At 42.7% G+C, this 13,549-nt stretch overlaps 1 protein-coding gene across 8 annotated transcripts in view; it reads right to left on the bottom strand.

The window, feature by feature from the left end:
* Positions 1–1,343: 1,343 nt before the first annotated feature.
* BDNF (brain derived neurotrophic factor) overlaps positions 1,344–13,549 on the bottom strand; it is a 37,054-nt gene continuing 24,848 nt past the window's right edge. For 6 of the 8 annotated variants that reach the window (XM_064715543.1, XM_064715548.1, XM_064715545.1 and 3 more), the window contains exon 2: positions 1,344–2,525. In XM_064715543.1, the coding sequence (XP_064571613.1) occupies positions 1,764–2,525 (762 nt within the window). In that variant the 3' untranslated portion in view covers positions 1,344–1,763. Of the gene's footprint in view, positions 2,526–9,493; positions 9,766–11,311; positions 11,374–13,549 lie in introns of all 8 variants that reach the window. The other 2 variants (XM_064715547.1, XM_064715542.1) reach the window with 2 other exon arrangements.

The raw sequence follows: 13,549 nt of genomic DNA on the forward strand, positions 1-13,549 counted from the left end.
TTAATAAACACAGATTCTACAGTATTCAGAAGCAGATTATATTTTGCAGTATTCTCCTACTTGTTCAGCTATTTTTTATCTCCAGGAACTACAAATATAGCCTGAGCCTCCAGTGAGCTTTCTAAGGAGCTATTTCGGCGCTCAGCCCACTGTGGCCAGTGTGCTGTGCACAGCTCAGCCTCACAGCCTGCCTTTCTAGCAGCACTTCTGTCAGCAGAGGGGAGCACAGAGTGAGCACAGCCCTCAGACCTAAGCCACCTAAGCCAGCTCCTCCAGCACTTGCTCCTGATTTGCTTCCAGAGTGGATTTTTAGTGGCAGTATTTGTTTCACAAGGTAAGCCTGCCGGCAGAGGTTGAGCCACACAAACACAACGTCAATTGCTTTCTGCTGGAAGCAGCTCCTCTCTGTCCATTCCCAAGCTGGTTTCTAGGCTCCTTCAGGCACAGATGCCCCAGAGTTTGCCCACCTGCTCTGCAGGGCTGGGGCTGCTGGCATGCTCTGCAGGGGAAGGGCATCCACACACATGGCCAAGCTCTTGCTCTCTAACAGAATGCACATTCAGTATTGACTGCAACTGGGACAGCCTCAGCCAGCCCAAAGCCCTGTTATTTGTTCCCAAACTGGCTGAGCTATAAAATCCCACAACCAGCCTGATTTCAGACCCTCCATCCTCTTTTCTAGACCCTTTTTCTAGTGACACTCTCACCGTGCTTCACCAAGACATTTGATCCAAGCACAGTCTTTTATTATAGGAAAATAATTGCTCTGAACACTATAGAATATTCTCTATATGACAAGCTCCAGTTCTATGGTAAGTGAAATACTTTAAGATCACAACCAATGTCCCTCCAGAGGGAGAAAAGGGGAAAAAAATTTCTCAAACACAAGCAAACATGGTATAAGCAAATGCATGTCTCAAAAGACTGAAAATTGAGAAGACAAAAAAAAAAAACCCAACAACAACAAACCACCCTCCCCCAACAACCAAAAAAAGCATGTTGCCATACAGTTAAATAAGTGTTGTCTTTGAGCCTGAAGTTCAACAATGTGAAGTGGAACATCACCATTCTTTTTCAGTTGCCTCTTTTTATTATTTTTTTGTCAGTAGTTGGACTGCTATTGCAAACACCTTCACAACATACAAAAACCAAATTGTTTTCTAATCCAGAATAAGGTAATGATTTTTTTTTTGTTTTTCAATCTGATGGGAGTTCAAAAGTAAAAGAGAAACAGTAAAACTATGACAACAGCACCTTGACATTGTTTTAATTTCAACGCTATCAGAAGTTAGAAGCAGTAAACATATATACTAACAGACTAAAGATACTTACTGTCTAAAATGTAAACAGAATGTTTTGGTTCAATTTATTTTTCTGAAAGAGGACAGTTTATCATTAATTCACAATTGAAGCAGCATGCAATTTTATTCTTTTTTTTAAAATTTTTTATATTTTCAATTCTTGGCAACGGCGACAAACCACAATGTTATGGAGGAATGTAATGCAGACTTTTTTGTTCGCTTTTCTTTTTTTTTTTTTTGATTTTTTTTTTTGTTTCTTTGTTTAAACTTGTGCGCAAATGACTATTGTTCCCCTTCAGGTCATGGATATGTTCAATAAATAGATTGTGTAACCACTGTACTGTATAAACTTCAGTCATACATGCAGTCCATAAAATTATTTTTTACCGAATAATTTACCCTGTTATGTATATATACAAATAGATAATTTTGTCTCAATATAATCTATACAACACGAATCCACTATCTTCCCCTTTTAATGGTCAATGTACATACACAAGAAGTGTCTATCCTTATGAAGCGCCAGCCAACTCTCTTTTTGTTATCCATGGTGAGAGCTCTCACGTAAGACTGCGTAGTTCGGCACTGCGAGTTCCAGTGCCTCTTGTCTATGCCCCTGCAGCCCTCCTTTGTGTACCCCTTGGGGTTGCATTTGGTCTCGTAGAAGTATTGCTTCAGCTGGCCTTTGGGCACGGGCACTTTCTCCAGCACGGTGACGGTGGCCCCGGACATGTCCACCGCAGTCTTTTTCTCGGCGGCCGTCACCCACTCGCTGGTGCTGTCGCAGACGCTCAGCTCCCCGCGGCGCGCGGGGTCCGAGTGGCGCCGCACGCGCATCGACATGTTGGCGGCATCCAGGTAGTTTTTGTACTCCTCCAGCAGGAACAGCAGCGGCGGTTCCAAAGGCACTTGGCTGCTCAGCATCACTCGGGATGTGTACAAGTCTGCATCCTTGTTTCCCTCGCCGGGCTGGATGTCCTGCTCCTCGTCCAGGAGCTCCTCTATGACGTGCTCAAAGGTGTCTGCCAACGATGTCAGCGCCCTGGAACCGGCACTGGGCCCGTTTATGCTCTCCAGAGTCCCGTGGGTCCGGAGGCCTGGGTAAGCCAAGCTGCCTTGTCCTCTTAGACTGGCTTCTTTCATTGGGGCAGCTTTCATGCAAGTGAAGTATGAGATAACCATAGTAAAGAAAAGGATGGTCATCACTCTTCTCACTTGGTGGAACTGTAAAAAGCAAGAAAAACAAATTAACTTACGAGGTTTGGAGTAATACAAACTTACATGACTGTGCATTTTCTACAGAGGTGCTCCGCACACAATTGCAACTCATTACCAGTGATAAAGCATACTCTTGTTAAAGAGTGTTCTTTAAATTAGAGTTTCAAAAAAAGCACAGGCTGCAGCACAGGCAACATTGATCCCAGCAACTCGGTTCTTACAGGCTAAAATCACTCAGTGCAAGTATTAGATTAGATACTACACAGACTCCTTATTTATTGACCAATTACACCTATTTCAAGTAACAGCAAAAGCAGAACTGCTCTTTAGCAGTACAGCATTTTAGCAATAAAAGACAGCTCCACAGCTGTGAGAGGCAAGACTTGCATTTCAAGTGCAAATGTAAATACTTGATTTTGAGGATCTCTCTAAGGCAGAAAATAGCTCATCATTCTGCCCACAAAAACAAATAAACAAACAACTGAGCAGCACCAGGATAAAGCATTTGTGTTTTGAAAGCAATCTTCAAAACACAGGAAGAAGCCATACAATTGTCAATTTCTCATCTAAATGTAGAAGGTGTACATATACATAAATACAGAACAAGAAAATGGCCTGGGGCGGTAAACTTGAGCAGGACAGATGCTTGCATCATGTGAACGGCACGGAAAGGACGTGCTGGAACAGAGCTGGGAAGAGCTACACTGAAGTGACAGCAGCAGAACCACTGCCCTGTGCTTCTCCAGGGCCCCACAGCACCTGTTCTCAGGTGGGCAAAACATTTATTTACCTACTTAGAGCCCAGAGGCCATCATGAAGCCCAGCATCACCAGCCTACTGCCATGCCGAAACACAGCAGTTGGCCTGCTTCTCTCACATTCTGCCCCCAAATCTGGCATGTGTTATGGGTTTATGTGCATGCTCATCTCTGTCCTCACTGGGAGGGGAGGGGTAGCACCAGAGAGGAGTGCTGGTCAGGCAATTCCTCACCAGGCTTGGAGTTAGCACAGCTCACTCCTGTCAGGACTCCCAGCCGCAGGGAGCTCACATGAACTCCTCCCCAAGCGCTTTGCTAAGGCTGCTCAGGTAGAAATTATTTCCTCCTCAAGGGCAGAGTAGATGCTGTAAGTCCTGTTACAAGAACCACCCCCAAATCCTGCAGTGACAGAGAGCTATGCCTTCTGTCTGATCCCCAGCACTACTACAACATCTATCACACCAGTTGTTATTTTTTCCTTTCCAATCCCTCTTCTCACCAGTTCTGTTTGCTAGAAAGCAGCGGCATTGTTCACATTTTTGAAAAAGCAGCTAATGCATGTTTCAGAGCTTTTGAACTTCATTTGGAAGTACCTCATACTTGGCAACACACATTGGAGTAAATGCTATTTCTGTTTGCCAACAGGGTGCTATGTAAAAAGACTTTATCTCCAGTAAATGTACTGTGGGAAATGAGTACTCTTATGACTTAACATGGAAAGGCAATTTATCATAAAACATACAAATAAAATGAAATGTGCACTAGAAAGGCAATGCCCAAAATGTACTTAATGAAGGCAGGGTGGGAAGTGTTCAGGTTTATGCCCATGCCCCCCTCATCTCCAGACTCCCACTAAACAAGATTTTGGCCAAGAATCCTTTCTAACCCCGCACAACTCTTCCTTCATCCCTCCATCCCTCTTCCTATTTAATAGTGTTGTTGTGGCATAGATTTATTAAGATTAAACAAACCTGACATCTGTGACTCAGAGGAACATAGTGTTTGCTCTAACCATGCAGAACATTAATATTTTGCAGTTTTTTCCCTGTTGGAATTTTAAAAACATTCTACAGGGAGTGTCAGATTTCTTCCTCAAAGGGGAGGAAAAGAGGCATTACAGAGGTGATTTACAAAAGAACGGAAAAGATTGCTAGTCTTCCTTTACCAAATGAGAGACAAAACAACTCTTCTTGTCTTGAAGATGGGTGGCTCAGCTAACATACAAATGCAGAGCCAGTGGAACAGAAAAATAATATTTATACACTCTCTCTTCAGAGAATTGTTTAATATAAAACCTAAAATGAAAAGAACCGCAAACACTCACATCACACACTGTGGCCACCAGAGCAATGAACAGAAAGCAGATCTCCTGGCTCCTAACCAAGTTCCTGTTCTTTTTATGGAAGCAGTGCCCAGGGGTCCTGGCCAGTTCCTGACTCTGTGGGACAGAGTCTCACTGAGCATGTGGGGCACAAGGGGCGCCAAACAAGCACAGGGCAGGGAGAAGTTTGCCCCATCAGGTGAGGACACCATCTGGAGCTGCTCTGTGCTTCTCAAGCTACACAGGTGAACAAAGGAGAGAAGAACCCTGGACCAGGTCACATCCTTCACCACTGTCTGTTCACCTTGCACAGGGAGAGAACAGAACAGAGGCTGGGCAGCTTCACTCAAAACAAGCTGCAAGAAATTGTGTACAACTAGACTCTGAAAAGCAACAATTTTTAGACAGGCATTACCCACACAACATCCTGATGATACAGTGCTTAAAAGGCAATCCTCTTCCTCCCATTTAAAACTGTAGAAGAGCATGTCAGAGTAAGCTTTAGCAGCACAGATAAAGGAATATTGCCAGCAAGAAACCACAGATCAAACATCTACTGCTCTGCAAGTGAGCCCCAGACTAAGCTGAACTCCAGAAGCAGGATGTAAAAACATTCTTTTCTCTATCTTGACAGCGACTTGAGCACTATACAGAGTCCTTATCTTTGGCAGCAAAATTATATCAAGTGATTTAATACAAGGGTGTAGTGCTTTATCACCTGGGAAATATCTTCATTTTAGAGACCATAGCAATTCGTATTAGCAGCTTATAAAAATCAACTAGTTTAACATGCTGCAGCAGAATAAGGTATCTCATGTCACAGACAGAATCCCACAACCTTTCAGCTATTGTTGAACTGACACACAAAAGCATATATGCTGGCTTTACCTGGCTTGATTTTTTTGATGAGGAGGGAATAAGCCAGCCACAGAAGTGATTTTTTAAAATACCTTTCAAGTTTTGAGCCTATTTTGCCCTTCAAGTATTTCTTCCCAATCCTTACCTCAACTCATGAGCCCCTTTGGGTTTTCTTTCCCCATTCTCTGCTCAGCTATAGCAGAGGAGAATGGCTGAAGAGTTTTTCCCTGGGTGCCTGGCATTTAGCCAGCATCAAAGCACAACAGCATGGTTAATCTCTTTCTCAATGAGGCAGGACTAATATCCCAATGTAGCACCAATAAGGTCACTAGAACACTTTGGATGGCAGCTTCCAGTCCTTTTCCTCTCTGTTCTCCAACCACCAAACCTTCACTATAGTGCAAAGATTAAAGATACTGCCTGTTCTGTTAGCTTAAGGGTCTTGTGAACCCCAAACATTTTGTGCACATCCTTCTGATTATGAGCCAGTCACTGTGCCACCCCGTGTGGAAGGAGAATTGAGCTGGGAACATGGGACAAAACTATTTTCCTATTTTCCCAGCCTGCCACTACCAAGAGAGGTATTGATCCTTTCTGTGCTGAGCACAGCCAGCAGGGAGTGGCCTTGCATGGAGATGCCCCAGCATTTCTGTGTACATCCATCCCTGAGGCTCTGTGGGCAGACTGAGCCACTGTTCCTCACGGAGGCTCACCACTGGAGCAGCCAGGCTGATAATGCATGTTCTGAGGGCATCAACACCTCTGCATGCCAGACTAACAGTGTAGCCATGGCTACTTGTAGTAGGATGTGCACCCACAAACACACAATAAAAAAAAAATCACTGATGTTACAACATCATTCATTTTCCTCCCCTTCTCAGGTGTAGGAGGTTCAGGTCTCTACACCACACCTTCTAGAAACAACGAGTAAAGGCTGCAACCCTTGTGCACTCCTCTTCAGCCACACCTCTGGGCATCCAAGATTGCAGACCTCTCTAGGAGAGGAGATCTCGGTCCAGCTGTTGTCCCAGGCGCTGAACACCCACTAACATGTACAACACAGATACACAGCAGCCTCCCTGAGAGCCTTAAGGTGCTCCCTTGGGACATGAGGTGTGTCCATCAGAAATCCCACCTGAGACCAGCTTTGGGAACACTGTCCATTCTCATGGCCTCAAGAATGTCCCCTCTGCTTTCACACAGCACAGTGGAGCTGGAGCAATGAAAAGAGGTCACCCACTGGAGTGGATCTCAGGAAGATGTGACCTACTTCACAGCCCAATAAAGTCCAACAGTTACAGCTAGAGTAAGGACATGGAATTGTGGCAGGCATCTCCACTAATGGGAAGCAGGCTCATTAAATGAAGGTCATGTCAATTAGCTACAGCTACTTTACATATGCAGTCAAATACCTCGCTGTACTATTTATTTCAGAATTTGTATTTAATGAAGATTCATCAGTTAATTATTTCATTAATTTTAGGTCTTTTAAGCAAAAAATCCAGCAGCTTAACAGGTTATATTTCCAGCAGAGGGACCTAAGGAATAGCTGTGACCATGTATTTGCTTTCCCTCATCCCAGTATGTGCCATGTGAGTTGAAATAACTTTCAGTAGTGAGTAGATTCATGCTTTAATCTCCAGAAAGGAGCGCGTGAAAGAAGATAAAATTAGCAGCAAGTGACATTCGTTTTGTGCCTTGCCATTTTCTAAGATCTTTACACAAAAGTTCAATTTACTAAACCCTACTGAATGCCACAGGCATGAGTTCCTGCTTTATGCATCATTACCAGTGTGTGAACGGATATCAAAATAGGATGCATGTCAGCACATGATTTGCAAAGACTAAATGTACTGAGAACAAACAGTATTAACCTTTATCACATGCATAACTGGATGTCTGACACACTCTACTCATCCTCAAGGCTATTTATGCAGCAAAGTATATAATTACATTTTATTACTGCAAATAAAGCACTCACCCCCCAATACATATACATGCACACCCATATCCAATTTGTATTCTTCTAAGTTGGTGCTTCTTGTCAGGAAGAATAAACCTATTTTATTTTTATTCTCATGTTGGTTTTCCCTGAGGTAATGAAATCTACTTAGTCTTAATGCCAGAGATAGCAGACACTATGAAGTGTTTTGAAGTCCAAGATAAACAGCAAGCAAATTTACAAGTAGTGTTAACTTTAACTAGAACTTTTAGCATAAGAAATTGACGTTCATCTTATGTTGCTAAATATTGTCTGTAGTATAGCTTCTGAGAGCAAAGAAACTCAAGTAATGTCTATATTGGCTCTGCAAAGGCATGCATCTGTCTAAAAGAACACAAGGCATTTTTTGTGGGGTTCCAAAGTTTTATTGGACTCTCTCCCCAGTACATACAGGAATCAGCTTCTGACAACCAGAGGTGAGAAAGCACCCAAAGAAAATAATGGCAAAATAATAATGCCATGACATCACAGTCCTGATCCTTCACAGAGCCACATATCAGAGTTTCCTACAGACTTTGCTCATACCTTCCTAGACACTCAAACAGACCTCAAACACTCACTGAGCAAGAATTCAGCTGCTTTACTGAGTGCAGAGCAGATTCATTGCAAACACACTTAATTGCATTTAAATTGGCTAAGTGCAGGACTGCAAGGTGTTCCCAGCAGGATCTCTGCTGGACACACTCAGACCCAGTCTGCCCGCACCAGTAAACAGGCAGGAGGAGTTTTGACAGTGTGCACAAGTGAAGGAACAGACCAGGTCCACAGATGGCAGCATACATTTTCAGAGAGACATCTTTAGAAGAGATGTGCACTTTATTTTAAAGTTGTGACAATGGGAACTGATGATTGATCCAGTGACACACTTACTGCCTTTGCAGCTGCTCATGCAGCATACCACACTTGGGGCACTCAAACCACAGAAGTTGTGATTCCAGCTGTACTCAAAGAAACTCAGCTCCCAAAGGAGCCTCTGTGTGTGCCACCATTTCCACCAAACACAACGTGCTTCACCACAACATTTTTTTGCCAAAATTTCACGTTGAAATCCCAAAGTATTCACTGAAATGTCCTCCACAAATAAAAGCACTACCAACAGGTTTATTTCTGCTTTTCAGAGTACCATGGGTAGAGTAACATGCTGCACTTCTATCCCTGTATCACAAACACTGTACAGTAGGGATGATACTCTAAGCCCAAAACTTGTGCATTAGCAAATTCCAATTTCAAAAGTGACTTCAGAAATCTGCATTTATCTCTTTAGAGTATCCATCAAGGTATGTTCATGCCATTACTGTGGTCATTCAGAAGTAACATGAAAGCAATCTCTGTGAAAGGAAGGTTCACCTATGGAATAGGGTACATACTCTCCATCATGAGACCAATCCATAAGTAATTCCTCCATGCCAAGATAATTACAGCTCTCTGAAATCATTTGCTTCAATAGCCACTAGAGCTTTATAAAATGCTAATTCAACCTGTGTGCAAAAGAGCATTAAGGCAGAACCTCAGACCTCTGAGCAGCATCTGTAGTTTGTCTTCTATTTCACTAGGGCTCTTTGGTATGAAACACTGCACTGAATCACCACAGGACTAAGCTATTCTGCCAAGTACACACATGAAGCTCACAGAGGAGTCAAGGATAATTGGCACCCAGAAGCAGGAACAGAATGGATCATGTGGTGCAATCTAGCACAAGTTGGATCCCCTGAACAGTGACATGTGCCCAGCACCCTGGAACAACCCAGGAGTTCCTGCACCAGTTGAGCTTGGATCTCAGAGTGCCTACAAACTATTGAACAGCATGCGAAGCATCCCACACAGGCACCAGCTCTGCTGCAAGTGGCAGCTTCCTAGGACCTACAGAACATTAGGCACCCAACAGGAACATAGGTGAAGATTTGCCAAGGAAAAGAATGGTTAAAAAGCATGATGATGATCAGATGGAGCAGTCACCAGTGGTTTGGGCAGGCAGTGCTTTCACCAGAGTGAGGAAAGGAGAGCAAGGGCTATTCCTGCTGTTGCAAGGCTCTTACCTTTGGAGAGACCCTGACTGTGTGTGGCACTGCTGTGAGACAATGGCTCGCTTTTAGCCATAGCCAGTACTTGAAATGCAGCTGTGCATTGTGATGTGCAGGAACAGAAACCAGAACTGCTTGTTGTGAGAGCCCTGGCAGGTATTAACAGTCCTCCTGCATTTGGTAGTGGAGTTTCAGTCATCTTTTGGCTGTCTGCCCTTGTGTGTGGATTTTTCTTGACACATGCTCAGTCCAGCTGTCAGCAGAGGATCTCCATGGAAATAATTTCCCTACACAGGGCAAGGAAGAAAAGCTTACTCTGAGGTACCACAGCACTTCCTGGGAGTATTCAAGTCCAAAACTACATGGAGCAGAACCACAGCAGAAGCAGGAATCTGTAGGTTTGCAGATTTCACCTCAGTCAATGCTAACAGGATTTGTATAAGGATATAAGGATTTGCTTATTGGGAATCCACTACACTGGGCAGCCAGCCCTGCATTTGTCTTGCTGTGACAACAGCTTTATCTTTGAAGATAACACTACTGGAAAATTATGTCACTATGTTAACATAACTGTACTGCGAACACTTTGGCAAGAAGTGCTCTTTCACCAATGATATTTTACAATGACAATACAGCTTCCCACAGATTTCAAAGCATTATAGTTTTCAGCTTTTTTTCCCCTCACCTTCTAAGTGCTTTCATGTTGAAACAAGACTTTTGCACTTCCTATGGCTGGTACTCTATCCCTAATCTGTTTTAAAAATCTGGGGCCAGATTCAGCAGAGGGATACACAGGGTCACGTTGTATAACCAGCATGCCAGCACCTCAGAGTGACCCAAACAACCTCTTCTGCTCCTCCATCCTTGGGCAAACACCAGTGTACAGGCTTATGGACTTAGAGCACTATTTTCCCTTTCATTTCACAAGCTCCACTGAAGGAAAGGGTTTGGAATCCCTAGAAGGAGTAAGGAGGGCACATCTGGCAAAGATGCAAGGGTTTGAAAACAATCTTCATTAGTTGTACTTCTCAAGGTACAAACATTTAATGGAACATAAAGAAAAAAAGCCCCTCCCTGCAATCTTACAGGAAAAATTAATTTATCCAACTCCTGCATTCTCCCAGCTGTATAATTTCTTTCACCAAGGAGTGTTACACTGTGATTTCAGTGAATTACAGAGACATTGGAACCTTCTCCTTCCTAATTAAAAATGAGGTTACATGCTTCCTGACTTTTCATACTTGCCACCAGATATAACAGATTGTGGCATCATGGAGAATTATATCCACAAAAATTATGGAAGCTCCTTGAAGCAGTAAGTTCCAGTGGACCTAGTTCTAGTGGACATGACCCTGCCTGGTATAAATCCACAGTGTTTCATTCATAGATTTATGTCACTTGCAAAGGTGACCAGTATTTACGTGGTCTGAAAATCAGATGGGGTCACAACCTAAACTACAGCTAATAGCTATATCAGAACAAAATGTGACAGGATCCAGCAAAGCAGCTTCCTCAGGACTCCTGAGGGTAATACAGTTTAAAAAGAAAGGGAAAAAAACTTTCTAGGAGTGCAGGCTAGCTCTTCTCTCACTGATATAAGCACATAAACAGCCTGGACATGTCTATAAAGAGAAGTATGCAAAATCCAGCCCAACACCACTTAATGTTCCTCACTTGGGTGTCCCATTTCATGCACAACCCCCCACTGAAGAAAGTGGCTTTGCTGCCAGCAAAGCACTGTTCTCACTGTAAGAGCCCTTAAGCTCCAAAGGGTAGGTTTGTATATGAGATTTCAGTCTTTAAATAAACACGTCTCTAGAAAAACTTCAATACCTGTCCCTTCATGTAAGCAGATCCCACTATGCTGCAGGGAAGGACAGCTTCTCTTCTAATAGCTGGGGGTGGGGGAGGAAAGAGAAAGTTAAAGCAAGAAACATTAAATTACACAATTAGTCTTGGAAAGAGCTGAGTTTTCTCCCTCTCCCAAACATCTCCACAACACAACAGAATAGCTGTAGAAGTCACCATCCTATTCAAAATCAAAAGCAAAAATGTCACAACAGAGATAATTAGTAGTTACAGAGAGGAAAAAGAGGTTGCCAAAGCTAAGAAATCTGGTACTTAAGCTGTTGTGACTCCCAATTGTACAACACTTTTTGGAGAACGTGCTATCAAAGCCTCCAAAGTGCTTTGCAAATACTGAATCCCAACATCTTTAGGTGAGAAGGAACCCCATCAGAAACGGTGTTTTCCCTCTGGGCAGCCTAAAGCCCACAGGTATTTTAAACATTTTACCCCAGACTGCAGCAAGTCACTGCTGAACGAGGGGAGAACAGGAGAGCTCTTGCTCCAAACCCCTCAATTCAACCACTACACAAAGCTGCTTTTACCATGTGTACCACAGGCATATTTTGCTAATCTCTCCATGGCAATTTAGATACCTGACACAGAAAGATGCTGATTAAAACCTGAGGGGTATTACTTTGAATACACATGCTAGCTCACTTCCATCTGTGTCATTATTAGTTCCTGACTGTAGGTTAACTATAGGGCATGTTGTCACGAGCCTAAGGTGGGGTGGCAGAAACTCCTGCTATTGCCATATGGCTTTTTGTTTCTGCTTGCATTTTTCAGCTTCTAGCCTCATGCTTCCAATTTGTGGGCTCAAGCCCTACACAACAAAAAGCAATAAGGAAAACAAAGCTAGTATTAAAATACAAATATCCTTCACCATTAAAACCTCTAAGTTAGATTTGAAATGCAACACAAGTTCCTATTTCATCCAGACCAGAGACTGCTTTTACCTGCAGCAAACTCGTTATGAAATTTGGGGAATTTGCAGCAAACTTGTTATGAAAATTCCCATAAAGAAGTACTACTGCACAAGCAGGTATTTACCAGCCCTACAAACACAAACCAGGCAGCTTTGCAAGTACCAAGGGTCATCCTTAATTTAGATAAAATGGAGAACAGCAAGGTTATGCCTACTTGTAACATGGGTAGAAGCACCATCAAAGCAATAAAAGGAAAAAAAGATGACTGAGTTCCAGTTATCTTAATTCCCAGTGCACATCCACAGATCCAGCTTTATGTTAAAATACCAATGGCTCAATGCTGTCCTTAAAAAAACTACGGGTCGTGTTTTGACGTCCGCCTGATCATGACAAATTACAAAATATGCAGAATATCAGCAGTTCCCCTGCAGCCATTTTCTAGTGAGCACAATTTGAATACTAAAAGGTCTGTCTGGTGGTGCTTTGCAACTGAAGACTTGCTCTAAAGTGTTTAATTCAAAGTAGACATGGAAGTTATTTATTGTGTTTTCTAGGTCTCCCTGCATACCTGTCCTTCCATTAGCTAAAGGGAGAAAAATGATTTATAGTATTTCCAAGCAAAAGAGTCTATACATTTTGTAACAGTTACAGGAATCAGAGCAGGTTAAAAATATGCAAACGTTACCAAGTTGGACAAAATTGATTAACAACTAGGTGATATGACTTCATGCTTGAAGTTTATGGACTTCAAGATGTTGCCTACAGGTCTGTCACTCTGAAAGGCAGACTTCTTGGAGGCTTAGACTTCTAACTAACTTATTCTTAAACATTATTTCTAACTTTTTTTTAATGGAGGCACATTGAATTCACTCATTCTTTTGCAACAGCCTTGTTCATTGGTCAGTGCTCCTACTTTTGCAGTTACAATGGCAAAAAAGTTTTGCACAGGGGACAGTAGAAATTTATCATTAGTGCAAAATCAAGAGAGACAAAGGACTAGAATGAGTTTTTCAAGGAAGGCAGCTTCATTCCTTGATTTAAATTCATGTGCCAATCATTAGCCTTTAAGGGGAAAGCTCATTTCCAGACATCTCTTGCTAGTCAAAAATACTCTATGTCTGTAGAAGATGTAAAGAAGCACCTGGTTCTTCTCTTTGCACCATTCCATTGGCATCCATTTGCCAATGCCACACCAGTAAATACTCTGGGGCTGTAATGACATGTGAAACATCCTTCTCTGCCTCCCATAAAACAAAAACAATCCTCCACCAGTCTACAAGACACAAGCTGATAACAA

This window comes from Zonotrichia leucophrys, chromosome 5, assembly GCF_028769735.1.
Source record: "Zonotrichia leucophrys gambelii isolate GWCS_2022_RI chromosome 5, RI_Zleu_2.0, whole genome shotgun sequence".
Classification (NCBI taxonomy): domain Eukaryota; kingdom Metazoa; phylum Chordata; class Aves; order Passeriformes; family Passerellidae; genus Zonotrichia; species Zonotrichia leucophrys.